The sequence below is a fragment of the Bison bison genome, unplaced genomic scaffold, assembly GCF_000754665.1.
Source record: "Bison bison bison isolate TAMUID 2011002044 unplaced genomic scaffold, Bison_UMD1.0 scf7180017864033, whole genome shotgun sequence".
Classification (NCBI taxonomy): domain Eukaryota; kingdom Metazoa; phylum Chordata; class Mammalia; order Artiodactyla; family Bovidae; genus Bison; species Bison bison.
Window position 1 is genome coordinate 3616470 of NW_011494605.1, and position 19477 is coordinate 3635946.

Consider the following 19477-nt stretch of genomic DNA (forward strand, 5'->3'; position numbering starts at 1 on the left):
ACTGTGGAAAATTCTTCAAGAGATGGGAATACCAGACCACCTGACCTGCCTCTTGAGAAACCTATATGCAGGTCAGGAAGCAACAGTTAGAACTGGACATGTAACAACAGACTGGTTCCAAATAGGAAAAGGAGTACGTCAAGGCTGTATATTGTTACCCTGCTTATTTAACTACTATGCAGAGTACATCATGAGACATGCTGGGCTGGAAGAAGCACAAGCTGGAATCAAGAATGCCGGGAGAAATATCAATCACCTCAGATATGCAGATGATACTACTCTTATGGCAGAAAGTGAAGAGGAACTAAAAAGCCTCTTGATGAAAGTGAAAGAGGAGAGTGAAAAAGTTGGCTTAAAACTCAACATTCAGAAAACTAAGATCATGGCATCCGGTCCCATCACTTCATGGGAAATAGATGGGGAAACAGTGGAAACAGTGTCAGACTTTATTTTTCTGGGCTCCAAAATCACTGCAGATGGTGAGTGCAGCCATGAAATTCAACGACACTTACTGCTTGGAAGGAAAGTTGTGACCAACCTAGACAGCATATTCAAAAGCAGAGATATTACTTTGCCAACAAAGGTCCGTCTAGTCAAGGCTCTGGTTTTTCCAGTGGTCATGTATGGATGTAAGGGTTGGACTATAAAGAAAGCTGAGCACCAAAGAATTGATGCTTTTGAACTGTGGTGTTGGAGAAGACTCTTGAGAGTCCCTTGGACTGCAAGGAGATCCAACCAGTCCATCCTAAAGGAGATCAGTCCTGGGTGTTCATTGGAAGGACTGATGTTGAAGCTGAAACTCCAATACTTTGGCCAACTGATGCGAAGAGCTGACTCATTTGAAAAGACCCTGATGCTGGGAGGGATTGGGGGCAGGAGGACAAGGGGACGACAGAGGATGAGATGGCTGGGTGGCATCACCGACTCTATGCACATGAGTTTAAGTAAACTCCAGGAGTTGGTGATGGACAGGGAGGCCTGGCATGCTGCGATTCATGGGGTCGCAAACAGTTGGACAAGACTGAGCAACTGAACTGATTAATACATTATAAATATTCAGTATATGTTTACTATTATACTGTCAATATTGCTGTCATTATTATTCTATTATATTTGAGGTTCCATGCCCATGTCATCTATGCCATCTAAATGTTTGAGAGACACAAAATTCAGAATTCTGGTGATCTTTTTCACTAATTCTCACAGTGATTCAAAAATATGTTCAAATGTAAAATGTGTTTATTGGTAATCAATCTCAAAAAGAGTAAGAGGACCTTAAAAGGGAGTGAAATACTCATATAATAGTACTGGACTATATAGTTTCTCCTGTAAACATGCTTCAGAATTCGTTTCCTGTAAATTGCAAATCTAGCAAAGAATAACTTCATAAAGTTAAACAAATTGTTGGGTCTTTGGGTCCTGAAAAGACTGGACTGAAAGGTAAATTCAGTGGCATAAAAATCCTCAGTTCATGTAGAAATGCATCTTCATCAATGCCTTGTTTATCAATCATGACATAGGCAAACATCACCATTTGACAAATTATCTCATCAAAATTCTATTAAATGTCCACTTAACCTTTCACCTTACCTCATCCTTTATATCTTCCTGTTGTTGGGCTGTGAAGATCTCCATTGCAGCCATGAGTCTCATCATTAACTCATCCACTGTTGTGTTACCTAGCAACATACCGAGATTGCCAAACTTTACATCAAGGTTAGAAAATGGGAAGTTGCTCTAGAATTAATCAGTAAGGAATAACTACAGCCTAAAAAATTATAGACTAGCATGCCAATAAAGACTTTTATGCTTGCATTGAAAAGTTTATTTTTAATAAGAAAGAAAGGCAGTACACTGGCAGTTGAAATTTCAGAATACTTAGATTTGTGAGAACAGTCTCTTTATAAAGATTTTTGGCACTATTTAGAATATCCAACTCACAAGGAAAAAAGTATCTTTCAAAGTAGGAAAACATACGTACTTATCAACACTGGCGACAACTACCATTTGTTTGTAAGCCAGTGATTAGGTTAAATGATTAGGTTTATATATATAAAATCTCATTTAATCTGTATAACAATTCTATAAAGGCTCATTATGATTTTGATAGTAAACAGAAGGAAAATGAGGCTTACAGAGCTCAAGTAACCTGACTCAACAAGGTCAAGTTGGTTAAGTTACAGGACCAGGATTTGAAACCATATGAGTCTGACTCAAAAGCCTGTCTTCTTTGCCACTTTAGCACACTGTTTACTTAGAATTATCTCCTACTAAAATTTCTTTAGTGAAACAATTAGTAATTCAATTTCTGGGAACAAAAATTTTTTCCCCTAAATGGTATTTTTCCCTTTTAGCTGCAAATATTTCCCTTCAAATAACTATGCTATATAATCTTTATGGACAGGATATTTAAAATGTTTGATTCTTTTGAATGCTATTTTATTCCCAGTCCATAACAAACATATAGCACATATATGCCATTTTTTGCATGCATTGAGTCTTGCTATTTGCTTTGGATACATCTACAAGAGAGACAGTCATGAAGATCCATAAAGATATAGCAATTTTTCTCTTCTTTCAAACCAACAGGCAAAAAAGCCTGTCTTTCTCCAAGGCCTCAAAAGGTGTCTTCTAGTCCCTTAATGGAATGGCCACCAATGAGACAACACATAACAAGCATCCTTGCTTGTATTCTTCCAGAGTACCATCTGCCTAACATGATCCTTCAATGGTCCTTTCCCAGTTTTCCTTATGATCACTGGCAACATGGGGTTAGGGGGAAGTTTTGGTCTCTAGTCAAAGAAATAATCTAATCTGGTCACACTCTCTCCATAAATCAGCTAAAGAACAAATATTATCTTGGAAGTAGATATTATTCTAAAACCTACCAAGAAGTAGAATTGGTTTTAGAGTCAGAGTTCTAACCCTAGTTCTACTTCTTACATGATCTAGTACCTAGAAACTGCCTAGCACATGACAAGGGCTTAATAAATACTCACTTAGTAAACAAGTGAATATGAAAAGAGGGCGTGACTATAGCTCTGAAACAATCAATTTTCTTATCTGCAAAATGAAGATAACACTACCTCTGTAGGGTTCTTAGAAGAATTAGAGATAATACAAAGTGCCTGGTACCAAGGACACACAGCATCACTGTGTGTGACAGATACAATAAACAGTAAAAGTTTAATAAGAGTAACTTCAATGTAGATTTCCATACTGGGCAAATCTTTGGGTTTCCATTTCTTATTTGTAAACTATAGTGACTAAGAGAGCATGGGGCATGAATACTTTGTAAAGGTACTAGAATCATCATTGGGGAAATATTATAATTTTATTGTTGTTGTTGTTCAGTTATGCCCGACTCTATGTGACCCTGTGGACTGCACCATGTCAGGCTTTCCTGTCCTTCACCATCTCCCTGAGCTTGCTCAAATTCATCCATTGAGTCAATGTCATCCAACCATCTTGTCCTCTGTTGGCCCCTGAATAGGTGACTACATCATGGCCATTAATTTTTAGGCTTAAAGCTACTGCTTATCAACTATGCTTTGACCCTGATTTACAGATTCATTGCCAAACTGTACTTGAAGGTACTTTATACCTAAGCCCTTAATGATCCAAGATGCAGAAAAGTATCAGTTAATGCATTTCAGGGACAATTTATTTGTTATAGTTTATTGCAAAAGAATTTCTTTATATACTTAAAAACTGTTGAGATCCCTGAAGAATTTTTGTTTATGTGGATATGGTTACCAACATCCACTGTGTTGGAAATGAAAACTGAAATATCTAAAATAGTTATCCATCCATTTAAAAGTAACAATAATAAACCCATAATTTGCTAATATAAACATCATGTTTTATGAAAAATGACTATATGTTCCAAAAAGAAAAATTTACTGAGAAGAATGTCATTATTTTAACATTTTTGCAAATTTCTCTAATGTTATACTTAATAGAACACAATTAGATTCTCATATTTATATCTACATTAAACTAGTTATAATGTGTCATCTTGGTTGAAATTTATGAAGCAATTGTGGCCTCACAGAGATACGTAGTTGGAAAAGGGACAAGTATTTTAATAGGTAATTACATATTTTTTATTTAATACTCCCAAACTGACAGGTGGGATTTTTTTTAAGATTAGGTATGTGAGGAACCGGAAACTGTATCAGTGAACTTACTGTACTGTGTTACATTAAAATCCACTGGTCTATTTTGCCCTTTGAATAGGTCTGTTACTCATACATGAGTTTATAACATTACACACTGGTCATCTGGAAAATATTGGTTCATTGAGTAATCCATTTCTTTTGAATGCTGACACAGCTAATTTTATGATATAAAAAAAAAATTACATTTATTAGTACCACCACTTGTGTCACAAGGAAAGTATTTAAGCTGTCAGTCTTAAATGGTGGAGGACATTCTAACTTTTTGCTCAAAAAACCAAATTTCTATCACTGGCAACAAATGTTATTTGTTCTAAAGCTTGCAGTAACAGGCTGGCATTTTGTTCATTTTAGAGAAATGTCTTCCCAACTGTGTCACATAAACTATAAAAAGGTTTAATATTTAATAAAATGATTTTTTTTAAATGTACATACATGGAGGTGGAAAATATCAGTACAGTTCTGGGTCATGGCCCTGATTTGTGCCAGCAATTTTAAACAGAACTGATTTTGTGCCGTCAGTGCAAATGTCAACACAGTAAAAAACGCAAAAAAAAAAAAGTCTATTACTATTATGAAAACATTTTTGACCTTGTAGATGCCCTGAAAGGGTCTAGGGGACCTTTAGGGTCCATGGGCCATCTTTGAGAACCACTGGCTATTGTAACATTGCCCCTGACAGGAAAACTGAAATGAAACATTATCTATTTAATCTATATAATGTGTCCCCCAGCAGGTCTTCTTTAACACTGTTTACGAAAGTGAAAGCTCTAGTTATAGAGAAAACAAAATACTGGAGGTTTTGCTTTATTTGAGTTTGAAAGGCACTAGAAGTTACACCCCTTCCTCATTGCATTATCCACTATCAAACTTTTAGCTTAAATAGGGGCAGAAATTAAGTATTTCAGACACCTTGGAGCACTTGAAACATTGTTTTCCCTGTGGCATAGAAAAAATAAACTATTTTCAATTTAAGCTTTGCCACGAATAAGGTAATTTTTTATTCTAATCTTTAGGGTATGTTAGTAACATAAAAAAAAACACTCATTTTTTTGGTAAAGAATGTGCACTGTGATTAAACTGACAGGCATCCTATGGCTTCACACCTCAAGGTTGCATTCTAGACAAAGATTCACACAAATAAGGAAAAACAACTGCCACTGTGAACTATTCAATTCACAATACCCAGTCACAAGTTTTTCCAGATAACTAAACATAAGGATTTCCTTCAACCAATCAAAATCACAGCAAGAAATATACATATGTATACACAGACACACACACACACACATATGACATCATCTTTGATGACTGATAATGACTTAATTTCTACTTTAGAAAACTTAGCAATTTTGAATAGTTAACATGATTAACCTATATCCCAAGGGCTGTGCAGTTTTATTAAGGTGTTTCTATTGGATTTTTATGTAGCATATTTCATATTTCACAGCACCTGTACTTTTTGAAGATATTCTTCTTCAGGATGTTCTATATTTCAAAATGCAAAGATATTCACCAATACAGAGAATAACTTTCAGCTATGATACTAAATATTATAAGGTTATCACATAAATAAGGAGACACTCTACTCCTCTTTTGAATGTACTTTACCTTGTATCACATTTAACACTTCATTAGATGATCGCTTTCCCATAATAATCAGAAAAAGTGGAAACTGATCTGTTTTTTGAGTCCGAATGGTTTGGGCAACAACACTGCCAAAGTGTCTATTGCACATTGTCAGAAATCTAAAATGAGACAAAATCCAAAGTTAGCTTCATTTCAGAATTTAAGAAATTTACTACTACCCAAAGAAAAAATTCAATCTTATTATAATTATTATAACTGAAAAAATTCAGTTATATTAAATTAGTCTGCTTGATATCAATATGTAAAATCTTACTATATTAAGTTTTCAACTACATCATAAATGGAATAGAAATGATTATCAGACATCAACATCAGAAATGATTATCAGAAGACAGAAAATCAGGCAGTACACCTAAGTGCTGAGTAGGACTGACAGCATAGGATTCTTAGTTTTAAATATTACAAGCTGTGTTATTCTAAACCATCAGAAAAAACAAACAAAAAGAACTTTATGAGGAAAGAATTTCTTCAAGAGGACAAATACTGGGTGGTAAAAGTTAAATTGACGAGCTGCATCCTAGTCTAAACAGGATCCAGCAACATTTTTGCAGGTCCTTAGAATAAAGAATTGTACTTCAGAATTGTGTTTTCTCCAGTAGTAGCAGGTCTTCTAGTTTCATACTTAGTATGGGATAAAAATAATAATTCAAAGCTTTTGACCAAAAAAAGCTCAGAGATATTAGCATACTGAAGTCTAGCATTAGTATTCTTAACACGATCTGGAATAAATGAAAAAACTGATAAAGCTTTTCTCTTCTATTAGAGGACTGTTTGAAATTAGCATTTCTTTCAAGAGAAAAGGGTAGCTTATGATATGTTTTCAGATCTGATGGTAAAAAGTAAATGTCATAATAATAATGAATTATGAAAGACCAAATGCAAATATAGAATGCTTTAATAAGATCCAATTTAATAAAGTCTGTAAAAATAATGGACTTTTAATAACACAGGTCACAAAAGGCAAAACAGTGGAAATTCTGGGGACTAGCCACTGGTACTGGCTTATTAATTCTTAATTATGTTCATGAAAGGCAACTTAAATCGTGTATTTTCTCATGCCTTATGATAATATTTTAGGTAACAACTCCTCTGAAATGTATGTTCCAGCTGATGAGCAAAGTCCTGTCGTCACATGCATTAGAAAGTAAATCTATTTGAAAAGACAAACGGCATTAAAATGTCATGTGCTCAGATTCATTTGATATCCAAATTCAAAACAGAATCAAACCACTTAATTTTTAAAACCAATATATTTCTTGTGTATAGAAATTTATCCCAGAAATTTAGGCTGAATCCTCCACAAAAACCTATGCTGTGACCACACACAGGGCCACGAGAACTGTGGGCAAGAGTGTCAAGACAAGTTAGCACCACTGCAGTAAGTTCATTGGGAGTTAGGTTCATACACACGTTTAGAGCAGCAATAACCAGATCTCATGGCAATCTGAAATGACAAGGCCTTAAAAAACCCACTGTTGACCATGAAATATCAGTGCCCCCATGAAAATTCAGATCTTCACATTTCACAACTATTATGAGATAAAAGGTGCTGATGCAGCCTAAGCCTCTATACCAAAATTCGCACACATACAGCTTTAATTCATCAGTGAAGATGTGTAGATCAGGAGACTAGAAAGTTAGATCTCATTTTCCTTTCTGCTTACTACTAAAATATTTCAAAGTCAATCTTGACCCTCATCTGATCATTGACAACCTCTGAAATTAAAGATGTCAAAAAACAGTTGGAATGCTGTTTCCTACAAAAGGGAGAAAATAAGTCCTTGTTGCTTTCACACCAATGGATTAAGCGGATATCACACAGTAGATGCCCATCACAGCATTAGCCTCATGAGTGATATTAAATACTAGCTAAAGAGGAGACCTGCAAAAAGTGAAGGAAGAAAAGAAGCCAGGAAGGAAGGAAGAAAAGGGAGGCAGGCAGGCAGGTTAGCTTAGTAGTTTTAGGAATTCGATTTCAAGACAATTTTGCCTGGAAATTGTGTATATCCCAAATCCTCTTTTTGTGAAAATGAGCTAGATGGGAAAATAATTATGAAAATATAGGTATTTAATTGGGTTTAAATTTACAACATAAATTTCAAAACTATATAAAACATTCAAGGGAGGTACCGACTTCAAGGTCACATTAACCATTAAACCATTCAATTACTACAAAACAACAAGGTGATCAGTTTTCTACCAGGTATTAGCAAATCATTCCAATCATTTCTCAGCAGGTGAGAAATATTAAGGGATCACACAGCCAGTTGATGCTTTCCAATGGCCTTAACTAGCAATTTGTTGTAATCAGAGAAACTTTGTTAAAACTTTAATTAATCTGATTAATCTTCCTAAGATCTGAATTAAGCAGATCTTAATTAAGAATTCAGATCTTAGCTCCTAAGATCTTCCTAAGATTTGAAATTTTCAAATTGCAATCATCAAGAGCCCATAGTGCCAATGGACAGCCCCCAATGAAAAAATTCCTACTTGCCAGTTCCTTCCTTTACAATTTACAAGAACTTCACAATGCAAATATCAAATCTTTCTCATGGGTGGGAGGCCCTGCTTCTTCTTCTCAAGATCATTCACAACACAAAGTTACCATTCACATCACAGTACTGGCAGCAGAAATCTAGTTCAAAACCTTACAGCAAAATCAGACATGGGAAAAACCAGTGGTTTTAAGAGAATAAATGCAGTTCTCTCATAATTGTGGTATTTTCTTCCTCTGAAAATACAAAAGTGTGCCAGTGCATCTAGAGGCGGCAGCAAACTTGTCTAACTACCAATGGTGCTCATCAGAGTCAGCTGCCAAGAAGAGATAAATGATTTCCACAGCAATCAAATTGCTGCAATCTCAAACACCAAAGGGGGAAGCAATGGTAACCATTCTGTGGCAAGAAGAAATGATTTTGTTTTTTGATTGTAAAATATTTTAATAAATCAAACAACCTATGCATCATAGACTGACTTGAGGAATGGGAATAACAAACTGCAAAATCAACCCCCCAAAGCCAAAGGCTAAAGTAACAAATTTGAAAAGACAAAGAATGCTCTTATTAAGGGGGTAAAATGAGGGAAAGAGGAAAAGAAGGACAGGCTGAGAAAATGAATGAAGTAAAATGGTTAATAACAAGTCAGAATTAATAAAGCAACTCACTGTTCCCTGGGGCATGGGCTGGTAGGTAGTGGTGGAGGTGGTGGGGATAGGGAGTGGGAAGCCTCAAACTCTGGCCTTGGTAAAGAAAATTAAAGTGTTAGTTGCTCAGTTGTGTCTGACTCTTTGTGACCCCATAGACTGTAGCCCACCAGGCTCCTCTGTCCAGGCAAGAATACTGGAGTGGGTTGCCATTTCCTTCTCCAGGGGATCTTCCCCACCTGGGGACTGAACCCAGGTCTCCTGAATTGCAGGCAGATTCTTTACCATCTGAGCCACTGGGGATGCCCAAGAAAATATAATTAGAAGCTATATTCACCAATTCTTGCTATTAGAAGTCTAAAACTGGAAAAATAAGAGGAAGTGGTTTTAATCTAAAGTTTGAGGAGAAAAATAAACAGAACATCTGATGGCTAGCATATATTAATCATTAGTAAAATTTTCAGCCTCTGAAGCAGAGATCTTTTCTATCCTGTTAATGGAAACCAGGATTACTAATAAATCAGATATGAGAAAAAGTAATCTCATTTTAATTCAAAACATGATATAGTTTAGTTTCTTTCAATCACACCCATAATTACATAAGTAATCAACTTCAAATCGTATTTCAACAAAAAGTATATACTAAAAGAAACACAGCAATTTAGGGACAGGGTGATGAAATTCTACATCTACTGTCTACCTACTGTATATCAGGTAATGTAAAGAGGCATATTTGCTAAAAAAACAAAACAAAACAAAAAAAACCTGTTAAAAACTGTGTGTGAGGCTTCCTGATTATTACATTTCAATGTGACATCTATAAGTTTAAAGAAGCCTTGTATATAAAGTGGAAATAACACAACTTTAAAACACTTAACATTCTTATACAGAAAGCACTCAGAACTGTGCGTAGAACATGGTAGACAGTTAAAATTGGTGGCTATTTGATCATTATTAAATGCATAATTATATTTAAAATTTTTATCATTTTTTCCATGATTAAAATGATAACATACCTATGGGCCAACACTAAAAGATTTTTTTGTGTATTAAGACACAGCATCAAAGAATTGTTGACGAAGCAAATACAATCACTGGTATTACTCTCATTCAGAGCACAAAAGGGCAGGTATTGATATTTGGGAAATAAGGAAGTACAATTATAAATGCTATAGTTGTGTAGTACCATAAAACTTTACACACTTAAAAGGGAATATGAAATTAAATAATCTGGAGTAAGAAATGGCCACCCGCTCCAGTTGCCTTGAAAATTTTATGGACAGAGGAGCCTGGCGGGCTACAGTCCATGGAGTCGCAGAGTCATACTTGACTGACAGTGTTCACGCATGCTCGTGTGCATGCGCCTGTGCACGCACATGCACGCACGCACACACACAATGTTAACTAATTTGAAACCAAGAAGAATCAGCATCAAAATTTCTGGCTGCTTACCCTTGAACTATTAAACACATTAAATGTCTTTCTGATAATGTGTGAATCATTTTTCCAAAACGAAAGGTTATCGAGTAGAAGAAATTCACATTCAATAGTAATATAGGACTTTTCCAGTATGGGTTGCTGAGTGGTTTTTTTTTGGTTTGTTTGTTTTTTATATTACATCTTTTGAAATCACTTTGATTTAAGGAGGCTCTTTTTTTAAAGCAAGCCAAACCTGGTTTTTGCTATAGTAGTAAGCCTCATTAGTTATACATATTCATTCATGCGTTCAGGATTTGTTAAAAAACATGTGTACAGCTCAGTAGAAAAACCAGAACACAAAATACATAGAAAGGACCTTAGAGATCATCTACTGTCTAACCAACACAGAATTCTCCCTTCTTCCTTTTTTGCCCTTAATAGGGAAGTTAAAGCCAAGGGCCTATAACATGTAAAGTGAGACCTAACAATGTTGCTAGCATTGTCAAGCATACCAAAAACAGCTAAAGACTACTGTCTCCTACCACGAAATCATTTCTCCAAGCCTGCATGCCTATCCATTGTGCAGCTCAGTTCTGGATATGATCTTCAGCACCACTGGCATATGTGCCTTTGTCCTTTAAGGGTGGCTTTGAGGTTTTGAAATAGTTCTAAGTCTTTGGGTCAAAATAAGTTAGGTAAACAAGCTGAGAGACACTGACTATAAAGGCAGTGATTTTCAAGCTTTAAAGGCCTAGGAATCACCTGTGAAATTTATTCAAAAGGCAAATTCCTCAGTCCCATGGCTGAGAGATTCTGATTTAACAGATCTGTGGTAAGGCCCAGGAAACTGTCTTTTTAAAAAGCTCCCAACTGTCTCCCTCCAAGGTGTTTCTGATTCAAGTGTTTTGTGGGCACACTTTGAGAAACTCTGCTTTTAGGAGGCAGGACTTCTTTCTTTGAGAGCCTTTAAGCTTTCTCTGAAGGCATCTCTTAAAGAAGTGTCCCCTAAATGTTTTGGGCAATGGCATATTCACTGGACCTAGTGTCTACTCTCCTGAGGTGATGACACTGAAGATAATTCCCACTTCCTTCATCTGTATAGGTGAGGTGTAAAATGATGTGAGACAAAACTAAAATCTGTGAGCTCCAGGTGATGGAGGAAAAACAAGGCAGGGAAGAGGTGTTGCAATATTACATAGAGAAGTCAACTTAAAAGTTGATACTTAATCAAAGATTCAAAAGAGGTAAAGGATGAAGTGGAACACATACTTCTGGGAAGAGAATTCCAGGCAGAGAGAATAGCAAACACAAAGACCTTAAATCTGGAAAGCATCTAGCATATTTGAAAGGTGAGTATAGCTGAAGCAGAGTGAAGCCTAAAATAAAAAACTGATAATTTTGAGTTTTCACATGGTTGGAAGAAAACCATAGCTAGGCCAAAAAATAAATTATGAACTGGAAAAAAGTTCTGAATTTGAAACCACAGAAAAAGGGCTAACTTCCCTAATGTATAAAGAACCCTTAATAACTGGGAAAAAACCAACAAAGAATATCTGTCTGCTTCCAGAAACAGAAACAGTAATGGCTCATAAACATGTGAAAAGATACTAAAAATAATTCCTAATGACTTCAGTTCATTTCAGTAGCTCAGTTGTGTCCGACTCTTTGCAACCCCATGAACCGCAGCGTGCCAGGCCTCCCTGTCCATCACCAACTCCCAAGAGTCTACCCAAACTCATGTCCATTGAGTTGGTGATGCCATCTAACCATCTCACCTTCTATTGTCCCCTTCTCCTCCTGCCCTCAATCTTTCCCAACATCAGGGTCTTTTCAAATAAGTTAGCTCTTTGCATCAGGTGGCCAAAGTATTGGAGTTTCAACTTCAACATCAGTCCTACCAATGAACACCCAGGACTGATTTCCTTTAGGATGGACTGGTTGGATCTCCTTGCAGTCCAAGGGATTCTCAAGAGTCTTCTCCAACAACACAGTTCAAAAGCATCCATTCTTTGGTGCTCAGCTTTCTTCACAGTCCAACTTTCACATCCATACATGACCACTGGAAAAACCATAGCCTTGACTAGACAGACCTTTGTTGGCAAACTAATGTCTCTGCTTTTTAATATGCTGTCTAGGTTGGTCGTAACTTTCCTTCCAAGGAGTAAGCATCTTAATTTCATGACTGCAATCACCATCTGCAGTGATTTTGAAGCCCCAAAAAATAAAGTCAGCCACTGTTTCCCCATCTGTTTGCCATGAAGTGATGGGACCGGATACCATGATGAGTTAGCTCCTAATTAAAACTATACTAAAACCATTTTTTAATCTGTCAGATTAGTAAACACAAAATAAAATTTGGTAATACCTTGCACTGGCCAGGTTATAGGGAAACAGGCACTACTGCTTGCTGTTAGTAGGAGTGAAATTGGTACCCACTCTCTTGTGGGAAATTTGCCAGTGTCTATTAAAATTAAATATACTAACTCTTAACCCAGTACTCCTAAAACTGGGAATTTATTCTATAGATATATTTTCCAGATGGAAATATATGTGCATAGTTATTTACTGTAAGCTTGTAATAGAAAAATATTGGACATGACCCAAATGACAACCAATAGGATCTGGTTAAATAAATTATAGTATATTACGGAATTAAAAGGAATACTATGTAGTCATAAAATAGAAAGGATTCTTTATGAACTGATATGAAGTTTCTTTTAAGATATGATGTTAGTGGGAAAAGGAAGGTGTTAAATACTGTTTACCATTTGTGTAAAGTGGGAAAATGATGATATATTAGCTTATTTATGTATAAAATAATCTCTGGATGGATAAATAGGAAACTTAACACATTACTCCTGGAAAAGATAACTTAGAAACAAGGATAAGGAGGAGACTTTTCATTATGTACCCTTCTACAACTTTGAGTTTTGATTAATATGAAGGTATTACCCAGTCAATAAAGAATTTGAACCTAAGACAGTAACTCTCTTATAAAAACAAAGCAAAATTGCACACAATACCCAAATTTACCACAATGTTAATCACATTTGTCTATTTCTTATCAGTCTTTTGCACAAGTACATCTTTTTCTTTTTGTGGTAATCAGTGTTTAGTTGGATACAGTCCTTTTGCCACCTATACAAAAGTAATGAACCAGCAAGTTAGATGGCTGAATAACATTCCATTGAGTAGACGTAACGTCACCATATTCATAACTATTCACCTACAGCTAGATTTTTCTTTTTAGTTTTTTTTTATCAGTATAAATAATACTGGGAAAATTCTTAAAGTATTTTTAAGGGAAAAGTCTGTGAAGTGGAATTACAGGGTAAAAAAGTATAGAGTCATTTAATGACTGGTGATAAATACTGTCAAATTGTTTGCTAAAAGAATAGTATAATGTCTCTCTGTACAAATGCAAATACTGAATGCGTGCGTGTTAAAGAACACAGCCAAACTAAAGGTGAATTTAAGAAACCACAAGATGAAACTTGGTGAAAATTTAATCTGAAAAGCAGCTTTCACCTGTCTTTGGTTTAAGACTAACCAGTAACAGTAAACTGCTAAATCGTCTCAATAGACTTGGGGCTGGTGCACTGGGATGACCCAGAGGGATGGTATGGGGAGGGAGGTGGGAGGGGGGTTCAGCAGTGGGAACATGTGTACACCCGTGGCGGATTCATGTTGATGTATGGCAAAACTAATACAATATTGTAAAGTAAAAGAAAAAAAAAAAAGATTAGTAGTCAGAGTTTAAAAAAAACACACAAGTATCTCCTTGCTGTCATCCATAAATTATTCAAATGGAAATGCTTTGAAACACTGACAGTTTAATGACAGGGCTGTAACTAATCTACAGGGACCAATTTATACTAATTTTTTGGAGGGACAATAATCAGGTAACTGGCTATCTTCTCACCATGAGTAAGAATATTACTCAAAAACATTTAAGTACCCCATTTTAAGTTGGGTGAGGGAATAGAGAACATTTAACCCAATCGCTTATCAAATGCAGACATTTCTTCTCTAGCAATGTAAAGAGAAGATTCATTTTCCAGGGACTATACAAGAGAACAAATTTATGTTAAATGGCAGATAATATTTTTTCTGTGTTCTGCCTTTTACCAATTGATCAGTACTTACGAGGGTCTACTAAATATGCAAGGTAAGACATGGTCTGTGTCCTTAAGATAATAAGAATATTTCAGGTTTGATAAATCAACACTGCCAAACAGGAAACATAATCTGATATAAAACTGGGGGCTAGATAGAGTGGTTCAGATTAAGGGCTGGAAGAAAGTCAGAGAAAGGAATGGGAGCTTAGAAATCATGGAGAACTTTCTGTTCCAAGATAGTGCTCCTGGACAGCTGGTAGGAGAATCATCTTTTAATCACATCTGTATTCCTAGCACCTACTGCCAAACAGTATGTATCAATATTTGTTACAAGAATGGGCTAGTTCATGCTTCAATAACCTGTATCTCCACTGTAACACTGATGATCATACAATCTTCCTTTGTCTCTTCCAACTACTTTAATTGAAATCAGTTTATTTTTATTTATTTATTTGGCTGTGCCAGGTCTTAGTTGTGGCATGTGGGATCTAGCTCCCTGACCAGGGATCAAACTTGGGCTCCCTGGCAGAGTCCTAGTCACTGGACTACCAGCGAAGTACCCTGAAATCAGTTTAAGACAGTTGGTATGAATTACCATCGTCTCCAAGGCCTCTTTCAGTATGCTTCTACCTTGATAGGTCATTTCATCCCTCAAAATAGCAGGCATTCATCCACAAGTTCATGACTCTAAGCTTCCCACCTGATTTTTAGAATACTGTAGTTTTTACATAATTTCATCCTGTCACCATCTAATAATTGAAAATGTTACTTAGAAGAGGTATAAAGTATCCAAATTTTAACATATTAGAGAAAGTATTAATAGGAATTATTGTAATCAACATAATATTGTGAGACAAAGACTTTGGAGTAAAATAAACCTGATTTTGTTGCTTACTAATTGTTTCTTTGGATATCTTAATTTTTCTGAGTGAGTGAGTGAAAGCCACTCAGTCATGTCTGACTCTTCACGACCCATGGACTATACAGTCCATGGAATTCTCTAGGCAAGAATACTGGAGTGGGTAGCCTTTCCCTTCTCCAGGGGATCTTCCCAACCCAGGGATCGAACCCGGGTCTCCTGCACTGCAGGTGGATTCTTTACCAACTGAGCTATCAGGGAAGCCCTAATCTCTCTGAGCCTTTGTTTTCTCACATATAAAGTGAAGGCAATATTATCTACTCTGGGAGTTGGTCTGTGGATTAATCAATATTACCTCTTTTCCCTCCCTATTATATGTTTTAGAGTCAAAATGGGCTTTTCCTTTCTCTTCCCTTCCCCCCAAATTAAGGATATGGCAAAATGGTTCCTAAAGTAAGTTATAATAGCAAATCTTAGATTCATATCACTTAAATAAGAAGTCATACATATAATACAGTGCCAAGCACTGTATTAAAAGTTACAGTGCTCTGTAACTTCTATGGAATCATCATAAAGTAAGATTATGCCCTACTCTAAGGTGGAAAATGAAGATATACATATTTTTTTCCATGTTATAGTCTATGTTTTTTTTTCCTGCAAAATTTGGAGACTTCGTGATTTTATTATTATGTAAGATTCACTCAGCATTATTATATAAAAATTTTTCAGAGTTGGTTGGCTTCTCTTGAGACCTTGATATTTATATACAATTTCCTTATGTATTGGAAAAGAACTATTGTTCTAACGAATTAAAAAAATGTAGGAGAGCATCAGGAGAAGCCTCATGCACAGGAGAAAAGTTTTTAAAAGATAAATGACCAACAGCATAGAGTATTAGCACTTCAGTCACTCATCAAAGCTTTCAAGCAAGAACTGATTACAACGCAGCACTCGACAAAGGCTCATTTGAGACAGCTGATGTTTGACAGAAAGTTGAACGGTCAGGTTTACTACAAGGCTTTTTCTAAGCTCTATGCCTGTTATGAGTTAGATCATGAAAAGGAGTATTTCAGGGCCGTATTCACCTAAAGAATTACCATGTCTGAAAAAAGATTTAACACAAAGCCCTCTGTTTTTACAGGGGATTGATATAAGAAATATCTATTTAAAGTGATTCATCTTTCTACGATAGTAGAAAATAATTGTTTATTATATTTTATTATTATATTTCCTAATGTTTCTCAAATTGAAAATCATGCAACAAAATTCTTTGAATTCTTTGTCAGGAAATTTTGACACAAATGATTAGACTACCTTTTATCAGACAATGAAAAATTTAAATGGTAAATCATAAACTCTAAGTACCTGGCACATAAATATACATTGGATGGATAGATGAAAGAGTGAGGATATGCCTAGCACATTTCCTCTTTCTCCTTTAGCTGCCAGAACTGAATTCAGAACTGAATTCAATGCTTATGTACAAAACCTTGCTTGTGCTTATTTTTTAAAAAATCAGTCAGTATGACTGTCTCCAGCAGTGTTCAACTGCAAGGCATGGGCATAGAGAAGGTGAATAGTTTGGGTCAACAAACTGAATGCAATGGAGGAAGACAGAGATGAAGGAGTTTCAAGTATTACAAAGAAGTGATAATGACGAACCTTGAAATTTAAATAGGACACGGAAGGAAATGAAGACTGGACACAGGAAAGGGTAGATGAGGTCAGGTGGTGGGGGTCCATAGATTGAAGGGCATGATGAGATAAAAACAAAATGAAACAAATTGAGCACTGGTGACACTTGAGGAGGTAAGTGAAACAGGACGTGTTCATCAGAGCCAGATGTTTGAAATAAAAATATATAAGGTGATACAGTTTCTATTGATGACCAGATCTAAGTATGGTAAACAAAGAGAAGAAAAAATTTTTTCTCTAGTTGGACAAGTCTAGGAATTGAGAGAATTATCAAGAATGATAACAGGAATGCTGACAAGAAGAAGTTCAGGTATTATTTACAAGTGATAAAATTTCGGAGAGTTAATAGAACACAAGCTTCAAAAGATCTTGCCAATCAATTGCATTAGTAGAGAATGGTAGAAATCTGGTTTAATATCAATAACAACTCAGACCCAGTCCCTTCTGGACCACCCAATACCTGGAAAACTGCTAGGGGATTTTAGTTGACTTCTTCAGTTCAATAAAAGCCAATAATAAAGTTATAGACTACAACTGAGCACGGCATCAAACAAATTTCCACTGAAGTATTATGCTCGATTCTGGGTCCCTTTAGAATGGGCTAGGTCTAGATACCCTATCATATGAGGAACAACGGAAGAAATAAATATACTTGGTTGGAAAGGTAAACAAGACAGTTAGGATTAAACAAATAAAAGACTACAATGCAGAAAAGAAGCTAGTCTTATTTCAGGTAATTCCAAGGCCAAAACTAGAACCCAAAGAGAGCAAGTTGGGAAGAAGTACTATTTTTTTTTTTATTTTATTTTTAAACTTTACATAATTGTATTAGTTTTGCCAAATATCAAAATGAATCCGCCACAGGTATACATGTGTTCCCCATCCTGAACCCTCCTCCCTCCCTCCCCATACCATCCCTCTGGGTCATCCCAGTGCACTAGCCCCAAGCATCCAGTATCGTGCATCGAACCTGGACTGGCAACTTGTTTCTTACATGATATTTTACTTGTTTCAATGTCATTCTCCCAAATCTTCCCACCCTCTCCCTCTCCCACAGAGTCCATAAGACTGTTCTATACATCAGTGTCTCTTTTGCTGTCTCATACACCGGGCTGTTGTTACCATCTTTCTAAATTCCATATATATGCGTTAGTATACTGTATTGATGTTTTTCCTTCTGGTTTACTTCACTCTGTATAATAAGCTCCAGTTTCATCCACCTCATTAGAACTGATTCAAATGTATTCTTTTTAATGGCTGAGTAATACTCCATTGTGTATATGTACCACTGCTTTCTTATCCATTCATATGCTGATGGACATCTAGGTTGCTTCCATGTCCTGGCTATTATAAACAGTGCTGCAATGAACATTGGGGTACACGTGTCTCTTTCCCTTCTGGTTTCCTCAGTGTGTATGCCTAGCAGTGGGATTGCTGGATCATAAGGCAGTTCTATTTCCAGTTTTTTAAGGAATCTCCACACTGTTCTCCATAGTGGCTGTACTAGTTTGCATTCCCACCAACAGTGTAAGAGGGTTCCCTTTTCTCCACACCCTCTCCAGCATTTATTATTTGTAGACTTTTGGATCGCAGCCATTCTGACTGGTGTGAAATGGTACCTCATAGTGGTTTTGATTTGCATTTCTCTGATAATGAGTGATGCTGAGCATCTTTTCATGTGTTTGTTAGCCATCTGTATGTCTTCTTTGGAGAAATGTCTATTTAGTTCTTTGGCCTATTTTTTGATTGGGTCATTTATTTTTCTGGAGTTGAGCTGTAGGAGTTGCTTGTATATTTTTGAGATTAGTTGTTTGTCAGTTGCTTCATTTGCTATTATTTTCTCCCATTCTGAAGGCTGTCTTTTCACCTTGCTAATAGTTTCCTTTGATGTGCAGAAGCTTTTAAGGTTAATCAGGTTCCATTTGTTTATCTTTGCTTTTATTTCCAATATTCTGGGAGGTGGGTCATAGAGGATCCTGCTGTGATGTATGTCAGAGAGTGTTTTGCCTATGTTCTCCTCTAGGAGTTTTATAGTTTCTGGTCTTACGTTTAGATCTTTAATCCATTTTGAGTTTATTTTTGTGTATGGTGTTAGAAAGTGATCTAGTTTCATTCTTTTACAAGTGGTTGACCAGATTTCCCAGCACCACTTGTTAAAGAGATTGTCTTTAATCCATTGTATATTCTTGCCTCCTTTGTCAAAGATAAGGTGTCCATATGTGCGTGGATTTATCTCTGGGCTTTCTATTTTGTTCCATTGATCTATATTTCTGTCTTTGTGCCAGTACCATACTGTCTTGATAACTGTGGTTTTGTGGTAGAGCCTGAAGTCAGGTAGGTTGATTCCTCCAGTTCCATTCTTCTTTCTCAAGATCGCTTTGGCTATTCGAGGTTTTTTGTATTTCCATACAAATTG

At 36.1% G+C, this 19477-nt stretch overlaps 1 protein-coding gene across 2 annotated transcripts in view; it reads right to left on the reverse strand.

The window, feature by feature from the left end:
* Positions 1-19477, reverse strand: part of FAF1 (Fas (TNFRSF6) associated factor 1) — a 489357-nt gene that overhangs the window by 101744 nt on the left and 368136 nt on the right. For both annotated transcript variants that reach the window (XM_010834447.1, XM_010834446.1), the window contains exons 14-15: positions 5790-5926; positions 1591-1679 (exon numbers count right to left, since the gene is read on the reverse strand). In XM_010834447.1, the coding sequence (XP_010832749.1) occupies positions 1591-1679; positions 5790-5926 (226 nt within the window). The remainder of the gene's footprint in view (positions 1-1590; positions 1680-5789; positions 5927-19477) is intronic.